We start from the raw sequence: 12,172 nt of genomic DNA, 5'->3' as shown, positions 1-12,172 counted from the left end.
CAGTTTAACTGAACAGGAAACAAAAGGAACAGCAACAACAACAATATGGATAATAACAATACAACAGTAACAACACAAACAGCAGAACGCACAGAGCCGCTCTCACTGCCCGCTGCTGCGTGCACTCCAGATCATGTCGATCTTGATGAAGTTGCTGGGCGCCAGTTGTTGAAAAACCAGGTCCAGTTCCATCATCGCTGTGCTCTGCTAGGTTTCATCAAAATCCATCCTCCTTTAATCCAGGTGATTCTTACTAAAGTACTACTGATATAACATATAACAATTGTAACAGTGATAACAGACAGTGACAGGGTTATTTAGCAATTAACTCTATGCAATTTATTTTATTGACTATTCTTGCCCAAAATCAAATCCCTATGAGGTACACATCGGACTTCCCCATCCTTTTGCATTACCCACCAGGTACACCCAGGTCCTTGAGCAAAAGCAATCCCCCGGATGGGCCTGCCTTTGCCCGAGGCAGGACTAACCCACACTGTCTTCCCTAACATGTTCCGCATGTGCACTACAGGGACTTTATCCCCTTCTATGGGGCGCTGAGGTTTTGATTGGGCAGGATCAGCCCGGTTGGTGGATCCTCTGGTGTCAACCAACCAGGTGGCCTTTGCTAAATGAGTACACCAGTTTTTGACAGTCCCACCCCCCACTGCTCTCAAAGTGGTTTTTAGCAGCCCATTGTACTGTTCAATCTTCCCAGAGGCTGGTGCATGGTAGGGAATGTGATACACCCACTCAATACCATGTTCTTTGGCCCAGGTGTCTATGAGGCTGTTAGGAAAATGAGTCCCGTTGTCCGACTCAATTCTTTCGGGGGTGCCATGTCACCACAGGACTCATTTTTCCAGGCCCAGGATAGTATTCTGGGCAGTGGCATGGGGCACAGGGTAGGTTTCCAGCCATCCGGTGGTGGCCTCCACCATTGTGAGCACATAGCGCTTGCCTTGGCGGGTTTGTGGCAGTGTGATGTAGTCAATCTGCCAAGCCTCCCTGTATTTATATTTCAGCCATCGTCCTCCATGCCACTGAGGCTTTATCCGCTTGGCTTGCTTGATTGCAGCGCATGTCTCACATTCATGGATAACCTGTGCAATGGTGTCCACAGTCAAGTCCACCCCTCGGTCACGAGCCCATCAGTATGTCGCATCTCTTCCTTGGTGGCCTGAGGTGTCATGGGCCCACCAAGCTATAAACAGTTCACCCTTATGTTGCCAGTCCAGATCCACCTGAGCCACTTCAATCTTGGCAGCCTGATCTACCTGGTGGTTGTTTTGATGTTCCTCAGTGGCCCGACTCTTAGGGATGTGGGCGTCCACGTGACGGACTTTTACAGCCAACCGCTCCAGCCGGGCAGCAATATCTTGCCACAATGGGGCAGCCCAGATAGGTTTGCCTCTGTGCTGCCAGTTGTTCTTCTTCCATTGCTGCACCCCCACAAGGCATCGGCCACCATCCAAGAGTCAGTGTAAAGATAGAGTACTGGCCACTTCTCTTGACTGGCAATGTCTAAAGCCAGCTGGATGGCTTTCACCTCTGCAAACTGGCTGGACTCACCTTCTCCCTCGGCAGTTTCCGTGACTTGTTGTGCAGGGCTCCATACAGCAGCCTTCCACCTCCGCTGCTTCCCCACAATACAACAGGACCCATCCGTGAACAGGGCATACTGTTTCTTATCTTCTGGCAGCTGGTTATACAGCGGGGCCTCTTCAGCACGTGTCACCTCCTCCTCTGGCGATGCTCCAAAATCTTTGCCTTCTGGTCAGTCCATGATTACCTCCAGAATTCCTGGACGACTGGGGTTCCCCAATCAGGCCCGCTGTGTGATCAGCATGACCCACTTACTCCACATAGCATCGGTGGCATGATGCGTAGAGGGGGACCCGCTCTTTGAACATCCAGCCCAGGACAGGCAATCGTGGTGCTAGGAGGAGCTGTGCTTCAGTGCCGACCACTTCTGAAGTAGCTCGAATGCCTTCATGTGCTGCCACAATCTCTTTTTCAGTGTGAGTATAGCGGGCCTCCGATCCTTTGTATCCCCGGCTCCAAAACCCCAGGGGTCGACCTCATGTCTCCCCTGGTGCTTTCTGCCAGAGACTCCAGGTTAGGCCATTCTCCCCAGCTGCGGTGTAGAGCACGTTTTTAACATCTTGCCCTGACCGGACTGGACCAAGGGCTATGGCATGAACTATCTCCTCTTTAGTTTGTTCAAATGCCTGTCATTGCTCAGGGCCCCATTCAAAATCGTTCTTCTTCCAGGTCACGTGGTACAGAGGACTTACAATTTGGCTGTAATTTGGGATGTGCATCCTCCAAAAACCCACAACACCCAGAAAGGCCTGTGCTTCCTTTTTGCTGGTTGGTGGGGACATAGCTGCTATTTTGTTGATGACATCCATTGGGATTTGATGGCGCCCATCCTGCCATTTTATTCCTAAAAACTGGATCTCCTGTGCAGGTCCCTTGACTATACTTTGCTTAATGGCGAAAGCGGCTTTCAGAAGGATCTGAACTATTTTCTCCCCTTTCTCGAAAACCTCCTCCGCTGTGTCACCCCATACAATGACGTCATCGATGTACTGCAGATGTTCTGGAGCTTCACCCTTTTCCAGTGCAGTCTGGATCAGCCCATGGCAAATGGTGGGACTGTGTTTCCACCCCTGGGGCAGTTGATTGCAGGTGTGCTGGATGCCCCTCCAGGTGAAAGCAAATTGTGGCCTGCACTCTGCTGCCAAAGGAATGGAGAAGAAAGCATTAGCAATGTCAGTTGTAGCATACCACTTGGCTGCCTTTGACTCCAGCTGATATTGAAGTTCTAGCATGTCTGGCACGGCAGCACTCAGCGGTGGTGTGACTTCATCCAGGCCACGGTAGTCTATTGTCAGTCTCCACTCTCCAGTAGATTTTCTCACTGGCCATATGGGACTATTAAAGGGTGAACGAGTTTTGCTGATCACTCCTCGACTCTCCAGCTGGTGGATCAGCTGATGAATGGGGATAAGGGAGCCTCAGTTAGTGTGATATGGTCGCTGGTGCACTGCTGTGGTACCAGTTGGCACCTGTTGTTCTTCAACCCTCAGCAACCCCACAACGGAAGGATCCTCCAAGAGACCAGGCAAAATGGACAGCTGTTTAATTTGTTCTGTCTGCAAAGCAGCTATGCCAAAAGCCCACCGATATCCTTTTGGGTCCTTGAAATACCCTCTCCTAAGACAGTCTACACCAAGGATGCACGGAGCCTGAGGGCCAGTCACAATGGGGTGCTTCTGCCAGTCCTGCCCAGTGAGGCTCACTTCAGCCTCCAATACACTCAGCTCTTGGGACCCCCCTGTCACTCCAGAAATACAAGTGGACTCTGGCCCTTTGAAATCTGATGGCATTAAAGTACACTGTGCACCAGTGTCCACTAGAGCTTTATATTCTTGTGGATCTGACGTGCCAAGCCATTGAATCCACACCGTCCAATAAACGTGGTTGTCCCTTTCCTCCACCTGGCTGGAGGCAGGGCCCCTCTATTCCTGGTCAGAGAATTTGCTGCTCACCTGCTGTAAAAATGACTTGGAGGTGCCTTCCAGAGGATCGGAATCAAGATCAAACTGTCTACCTGGTCTGGAGAGCTGACCACTGGAAACTGGAGCGGCATTTTACCTAGCAGAATCCCCTTTCGTGATTGTTTTACCTTGCTGCTCACGCACTTGTGCCTCTAGGGTTAAGGTAGGTTTTCCATCCCACTTCCTCATGTCCTCTCCGTGGTCATGCAGGTAAAACCACAGGGTGCCCCGTGGTGTGTAGCCTCTGTATCCTCTCTGCTGAGCAGAGAAACGCTTGCCCCTAATAGCTGAGATGCTGGCCTGCACAGGTGGGGAGTAGGACATGCTCTCTTTGAGTTGCTGGACCTTCTGGGACAATTTCTCCACGGCTGAGATGAGGGAGGAAGAGAGGCTTTCTTCATATTTCTGGAGTCGGACAGCCACCTCATCCACTGTTGGTGCGTCTTCACCTCTCCAGTCTACTACTGCCAGTGTGTTGGCATATGAAGATGGTGCACTCCGCACAAACTTCCTCCACATGTGTCGTGTGCACTGGAGCTCATCTGGGTCTGTGGGTACCTGCTCATCGTCTGTGTCACAGTAAACCAGCTCCCGCACAGCTAATTCCCTCAGGTACTGAATACCCCTTTCCATATTGGTCCACTTGCCAGGATAGCATACAAAATCGTCACTGAAGGGGTATCTCTCCCTCACGCCTGACAGAAGTCTCTTCCAGAGGCTGAGGACTTGTTCCTTTTTTCCAATGGCCTTGTCAATGCCCCCTTCCCTGGCCAGGGATCCCAGCTGCTTGGCTTCCTTGCCCTCTAACTCCAAGCTGCTGGCCCCATTATCCCAGCACTGCAGCAGCCAGGTGACAATGTGCTTGCCTGGGTGGCAGCTGAAATCTTTCCGCATGTCTCGCAGCTCGCTCAGGGACAGGGACCGGGTGATGATCTCTGTCTCTATCTCCTGTGATGACCCTGGATCACTGTCATCCTTCCTGGGGCGATCTGATTTCTTTGCATCTTTCTTTTTGTGCACAGGGGCGACTGCTAGTGGCATGAGTTGTTTTTTTGGCTCAGCCGCAGTGCCTGCTGCCGGAGCTGGAGTAGTCGCCGTGCCTGCCGGGGAAGCCGGGGCAGCCCCTGCAGCCATGGCAGTGGCAGCCACACTGCCGGTCGGGGGGGGGCTGTGACTGCCTGCTGGGCTGGAGGGGCTGCAGGGCCGGCTGGGGGGGTAGCGCTAGTTGCAGTGCCTGCAGCTTTGTTTCCCCCCCCTTCCCCTTTAGGGCACTGAATAGTGTTGAACAGGGCAGCTCGGTAGGCGTGGGCCAGACCCCAGCATGTTGCACTGATTTGTGTCTCTCTGGGGTTCCCAGGGTGGCGGCACACTTTTTGCAGATATTTTACTAGTTTGTCCGGATTCTGCACTTGTTCGGGGGTGAGTTTCAAAAACACCGGGGGTGCCCACTGCCCTAGGCACCTGCCCATGGTGTCCCACACACCCAGCCACTCAGAGCTGTCCAGCCCCGGGGCAGTTCTCTGCAGGATGTTGTTAACTACTTGTTTAACCCCAAACAAGACCTGAAACCCATTCAGGAGGCAGAACAATAGAAACATGCTGGCCTGAGCATTCCACGGTTACTCGAAATCCTCAAAAGTTGTTAAGACCAGCCTGAAGGAGAGAGGAGGGGTGAAAGAGTGGGGGAAGGTATCCCCTCCGGTTTTCCCCACAGAGTGGGTTCGATTATTAATAAATTCTAAGAGATTGGATCCGAGGTATGGAAATGACCGCAGTGCCGCATGCAAATACAAGCCTGATTTCATGCCCAGTGACGTTATCATGTCAGAAGTTGATATTATACAGTACAGCAAAATCGTCACCCTGATCCTTTTCCCCGTGGTCATGAACATGACCACAGGGAACAGGTACAGTAGGTATGGGTTCACATACCACAGCCACTTGATCAAAGTCCGCAACGTTTTTTACCGGTGACTGTTTAACTAACAAAATAAATGCGTATAACAAAATCTAAGAAAGCTGTTTTAACACACTCTGCTCAGCCCTGCCATTATCCCTGCCCCACACTTGGGCGCCAAATTTAATGTTATAGTTTGGCCATGGCCGGCAACAAAAGAACCATGTGGCCGCCCCTCCCCCCGCTGGGTTGGGGAAGAGAATGGAAAGAAACAGGCAAAAACTGGTGGGTCGGTATAAGGGCAGTTTAACTGAACAGCAAACAAAGGGAACAGTAACAACACCAATATGGATAATAACAATACAACAGTAATAACACAAACAGCAGAACGCACAGAGCCGCTCTCACCGCCTGCTGCCGCATGCGCTCCACAGCCGCGAGTGCCTTCGCGCCACCCAGCTCGCCCCAACCAGAACCCAGCATGATGGCACATGGTATGAACTACCCTACTGTGTTTGGCCAGGTTGGGTCAGCCCTCCGGCTGTGTCCCTTCCTGGCTTCTGGTGAAAATTAACCCCGTCCTGGTCGAACCCAGGACACTGTAGAGGATGTATTTCAAGTGATAAAGTCTATCACTTCAACTGATTTGTTTCTGTCTTCATTGTAGGTCTCTCTGTAGAGACTGACAGAAGCTCATGAAATTTTATCAAACCGAACTGTATCATAAAAGCAAATGGCTTTCCTGAAACATTTTTAAGCCTTCCAAGGGAAGTGCAGAACTATATATACCTTAATAGAAATGGCACTTTTCCTGCCCACCAAATATCTTGAAGTAGTGGCTGCACTGTTTGCAGGATGACAGCAAATGACACTCAAAGAAAGAAGTCAGCATGTACAATTTAAATGAAGAGTCTGTATACTACAACCTCATGCAAAAACTGTAGCTTCGATCCTGCCTGTGTTCGTGAATAAACTGCAAAGTTCACAAACCTCTGCAAATAAAATTGAAATGTGTCTCAGGCTGGAATTCTGTGCTTGCATCCCAGAGATTCTTCCTTTCTTCTGGTCCCCAAGAAAAGGGCAACGAAAAGCATCACCTGATACATTTTCATCACTGAATTTACTTTTAGTGCTAATGACAGTTTTTAAAGGAAAGATGGAAATGAGGAAGGACATTAGAATAAACCACACACCAAGATCTCTTACCATGAACACTTAAGTTTTAAAAAGACTTTCTATAGAGACTAGGAAAAAACAAATAAAGTTGTTTAAAAAGCAGAAAATTGCTTTCACATCAAACAGGACATTAATGAAAATTCAACTGTCCTAACTGTCTGGGAAGTCTTATTGTGCTTGGCCAAGTGAGCTTCATTTCTCTTATGACAAAGAATACTGCCAACTTCTTATTGTGCCCCTTGCACAAATCAGGCTGTAAACGTTGGCAAGAAATGAAATGTTAAATACTGTGGTATGCAAAGGCACACTGATTGACTGTGCAAATAGTACCTCCCCTCCTGTTTTCTTTCATTAGGGCTTGATTTCTGGGGCCTTCATTCATACTGTGAAGGCTCGCATATAAACTCAGGCCTCAGGTACCCACAGGGCAAGTAGAAGAGGCTCAGCTTTTCTCAGTAACAGCTTATCAGGTGGATGAGGCAGCAAAGTAAAACCAAGAACTCTAAAACCAGGTTGTTTAAATGACCTTGAAGTACAACAATGAATAGCTAAAATAGCTATGCGAAGCTTCAGGCTGCCGAGGTATCACTAGGCTTGGAGGGTAAGCCGCCTTTGTCATGAAAGGCAGATTATGTCACAGGTTTTCCCCCGCGTTTTCTGCCTGTCTTAGGAGCCTTTATTTTATTATCTGAAGTAGATTATCCTACAACTAGTGAACTAGTGTAGTCTGTATCTGCAGGACACACAACTGAAAAAAAGACAAAGCCCTCTGTCTTGCTATTTAGATTTAATACAAAAATTAGGCACATCAGTCACTCATAATTAAAAGGAATTGAATATTCACAATATAAATATACAGTTCCTTTAGGACTCTTTTAAGTAAATTCATTTTACAACATCCTTTCGATTGTTCTTAAACAACAATTACTACTGTTAGCAGCTTCCTAATTTGCACATGAATAAAAACATTAAGAAGGATTATTACAATTATCTATTGTAAAATAAACTATGTAGTGATTTGTACTATTTTGCACAGTTGGTTCTCCCCAGAGTGCAAATATGTGTCCCCACACAGGCCCTCTAGGACCAGATCCTCCCTAGGAGTGCAGGGGTGGCAGGGGTGTGCACCAGGGAAACAGGGGTTTGGGAATTAACTGTTCCCTCCCTGCTTCTCCTCTCCTTCCCAGGAGTAGGCCCATGCCTGCGACAGAGGAAGAGCCGTGCTAAGACACTGCCAAGGGGAGACACACCGCTGCAGTCCTGAACCATGGCCCCGTGCCAAACTGTCGGGAAGCAGGGGAGTGACCCTCTCAATTCCTAGACACTCGGCTCCAAGGCCCAGGTAGCCTCTGCAGAAGCTCATGTAAGAGACAATTCAATACTCGCATCCTGTCCTTTCCACAGCTCAGCTGTCATGACCACAAAGCTAGTGTAATCCATTGAACCAGTACAACTCACTCTGTGACTTACACTTCTCAGGTTCACAGTAGGAAAGAAACTTGGAGAGTTAAAAATTACACTAGCAGCTTCTCAGAAATTCCAGATGAAATCTCATGGTCTGCTTCAAGCCAACAGAGCCTTTCCCTGCTAACTAAACAGCATCGCCTGTAAAAGCAGGTACCAGAAAATTTTATTCCTGCAACATTCAAAGAATAACTTGGGAAATGAATAGGAAGCTGAGGTGACAGGCTACATCCTCATCTGAGAAGCTGAATCAGACTAATGTACCTGATACCAATATGGTGTTGAGCGCAGTCTGACCTGTTAAGATCTGACTGTAGAGACTGATTATCATTTTGTGCTTGTAATCATTGAATGGAAGAAAAATGTTTTGAAGACAGGGAAGAAAAATAATCTGAGTCCATGTGGTCCATCCATTTTCACATCAAAGGGAAGTGAAAGCAATGTGTTCCCATCACTGATCCAGCTTTCCAGTTCTTAGTTTACAAACCTGGAGAAAAAGTTCTTCCATTTGGTAAGATGAGAACTTCATACATACAGAACTGCTCCTATGCAGCCTTTTCAAATACATTAATGCAGCTCTTTCACTTAGCTGTTCTTACCTTTGAGTGGGATAGGTCAAATCTGACATCTCTCCCTAAGCATCTCTTCATAACTATTCCTGAATCTCCTGCACAAAGCTTGTTTTTGCAAGGGAATCCTTTTAACTAATTAGCATTTCTTAGATGACTTGCATCCATTTGCACTTGTGATACAAAATGTTTTCTGTTCACAGGAGTACTGCTCTTTATTTACATTACTTTGATGCTTTCTTCCCTCAGTGATCAATTTAGTACTAGTGAACTCAAACTTCCTCAGATTTCATTATCTCAAAATTTGTACATGAAGTGATCTGCCCTTTCTTATAAAAACTGTTACTGACCTTACTTTCTCTACTGCACATGGGGCACTGGATTTGGTCTCCTGGTTGCACAAAGTATCTCTCTGACTTGTCTGAAGCTGCTCTCCATTTCAAGCCCGATCCACGTTTCATGGGTGTTAGCCAGACACCATTTAATTAGGCATTGACTGAAATCCTTGGGCCAGCCCTACTGGAATTAGAGCTTTAGTCATTGCCCTGTTTAGGCTAAAGTACAACTCACTTCACTATCAGCTGGGAGGCTTCCTCCTGATTGTTGTGTACACTACTGAATCACAGCTGCTACTGTTTTGTACTGAAGATGAAAAAGTTTTATGGATTACTCCATTTGGTTAAAGTTATGTTATATCCTTAATGCTTGGCTTGCTCACTTTAATGAGCTAAGAACAGGTGTCAGAAATATTAATGTTTCTTTTACATCCATCTCAGTTCTTGGGCAACTTTAGTCTTTTGGGGCAGTGATGGTTACCTGAGGCCATGGAACTCTTTTCCTGATAGGAACTTTTCTTCAGCCCTGGCCAGACGCCATCCTTGGCTTGGAGTTTGCAAATTCAGGAAGAGACAGATTTATTTCAAAGTCACTTATATTTGCCCATACAGGAGACACTTCACTTGACCAAGATGAGCTAGGTTTCCTCTGCTTTTTACGGACAGAATAGGAAAAGAAAGTATAACGAGATGGCAATTTGCTCTAGCTGACCTTGCTTGAGCAGAGGGGTTGGACTAAATGATCTCCAGCGGTGCCTTCTCACCTCAACCATTCTGTGATTCTGGAAAATAGTCTCCTAACAGCACAAACAATTGGAGAGCAACAAAGTTGGAGGGACAGGAAGAATCCTAAGAGGTACTGTCTGCTTAAAAAAGTTAACCGGCATTGATTTTTTGGAGTTTGAAGAGAGCCAAGGAAGTCAAAGAGAAATAAAGACGAAATCTGCCACAGTTCTTGTTAGGTGTTGTTTTTTTCCTCTTAGTGACCATAACTACAGAGTTATCATCTCAGGTAGTATTTCTCACATTAGAATATTCCTTCAAATTATTTATGTACAGTTATGAATGGAGTCTATAGTGGGCAGATTTAACTTTATTTGAAAAGAAGCTAGATAGGGTATTAAAAATATAATTGGAAGCCAGAAATGGGCATTTATCCATAATTATTCAGGATAGCTCCTGTTGAAAATGGGAAATTAGGTACTTCAGGCTATTAACCATATACGTCACACATCTGGAAGAATAACATTTAGCTCACTTGACAGTTCATATTTAAATTTGCCTTGAGTGCTCAAGAAGGTCCCAATTCTCACAGTCCGTCGTTATGCAAACACTTACAATTACTCCTGTTACTTATCATATTGAATTAAAAAATGCAATCTGGGAAAAAAGCAGTCTGATTAATTCAGAAATTCTTAAAAAACCCCAAATTCATAGTTACTAACAAGAAAGAGGTTAAACTTGATGAGATGTTTAAATCAATGCAAAAGGTGAAAGGACTTAGTGTCATGGCTACATTTGACACAAATAAATAAAAACATGATTAGTCAGTCATTGTCATAATTCTATCCAGCAACATTAAGTAATTATACGATGCCTACACAATGCTGACATCGCACAACATTTTGGAGTCAGTTGGTACCAACTATATGATCATATTGTGAAAACACTGTGCAGCCACATTGTAACAAAGGAAACCTTTTCATTACATTGTGCTACACTCATGCAGTGGTATTTGATAATTTCTATTTCAACAATGGGAGATTTCCTCATGTGAACACATCTGAGGACAAATGAAAAATGTATGGATTTGTTATGTGTTAATATAAAATAGAAGATCTGACTAAAACCCCAAACTGACCTGAAATTCATAGCTCTGATTTACCATCATTGGCATGATCTCCTTCTTACATACCAAGTTCTGTCCCTGCCCTTTGGTCACAGACTTCCATTCCAAATGTAAAGCAGCATGATCTATAGAAGTTCCAGGTTTAATGTGGGAACCTATCTCAGTTTTCTCCATTTTTTAATTTAAATATCATGTTATTTTAACAAAACTTATGAGTTCATAAACTGTACTGATATTTTTTCCTTCCCAAACTGATGTCATTAGCGAGTCAGTCAATGCAGACCTTACAATTTTAAGGCTAATTTCAGAGTTCGAAAGCACTAAAAATAAATGCTTAATGGAATATGCATGCTGAATACATCTCTACATGTTTAACATAGCAAGATCAACAAAGCTCCAATGTTCGCAATCAGCACAGTTCCCTGCTAAACAAATACAAAGTTAATATTGTAGTAACATCTGAATGACTTAAATGCATTCATCAGCTTTTTCACTTGATTGCTCTAAACTTTTATGGATAGCCAGCTGAGCAGAAAGGCTTGGCATAGCAGAGTATAATTTCTTTAATCACACTTTAAAAGAAAAAAGAAGAAAGGAAGGCAACGATTGAAGAAATTTTTAAGCAACTATTTTTAAAGCTATACAGTTCTTTATGCTACAAAAACACACTCAAAAAACCCAATCTCTTTAAAGGCATACCATTGTTCATCTATTGTACCAGCCGTCAGTGTCATTTCTGTACATTTAACACTGAATCAAAATTCAAAGAATACTAGCTGTGATTGCCACCGAGTTGACAAGATTTAAGAGCCACAGAGGACCATTAGTTGCTTTTACTTTGATCTTCCATATGCCACCGGCTTTACACTTGCACCTGCTTACCTCTAAGTCCAATAACTTGTATCGCATTAAGTTATAGTTTCCAGAAATGTATCAGCTTTGATGACTTCAATAGTTACTGCCTCTTATGGCTAGTCATCTGCTCTGATATGAATATACACTTTATTCCTTATCTGTATTCAACAGGCTTTAATTGCTAGCCATTGGTTATTCAAATAATGCTAAGTTAAAGTCTCTAGTGTTTTCTTTCGGGGAAAATACTTCTACGGTGTAAATATAATCAGGTTTAGATTGGACTCAACTCATGCTTAAGAGCTAGTTTGATTGCTGAATTTAAATAAATTACCTGGCAAACATGGCTCTTTTCTTGGTTTACAAATCAATGCAGATTTTTTGTCAGAGTCAAGACTTCATGTGAACAAGTAATTTCTGATATTCTCTCTGCTTCCTGATTGGACAAATGATGGTTAATGAAC

The 12,172-nt window shown here is 45.1% G+C and overlaps 1 protein-coding gene across 15 annotated transcripts in view; it reads right to left on the bottom strand.

Annotated features, from left to right (window-relative positions):
- The window catches only part of GALNT18 (polypeptide N-acetylgalactosaminyltransferase 18), a 321,219-nt gene that overhangs the window by 106,292 nt on the left and 202,755 nt on the right, over positions 1–12,172 (bottom strand). Inside the window, exon 11 of one of the 15 annotated variants that reach the window (XM_075427482.1) lies at positions 246–264. The exons of the other annotated variants lie outside the window; for them this stretch is intronic. Within the exon in view, the coding sequence (XP_075283597.1) occupies positions 262–264 (3 nt within the window). The 3' untranslated portion in view covers positions 246–261. Of the gene's footprint in view, positions 1–245; positions 265–12,172 lie in introns of those variants that run through there. 15 annotated transcript variants of the gene reach the window in all.

The sequence above is a fragment of the Opisthocomus hoazin genome, chromosome 7 (genome assembly GCF_030867145.1).
Source record: "Opisthocomus hoazin isolate bOpiHoa1 chromosome 7, bOpiHoa1.hap1, whole genome shotgun sequence".
NCBI lineage: Eukaryota > Metazoa > Chordata > Aves > Opisthocomiformes > Opisthocomidae > Opisthocomus > Opisthocomus hoazin.
This window is presented reverse-complemented; position numbering and strand designations above follow the sequence as displayed.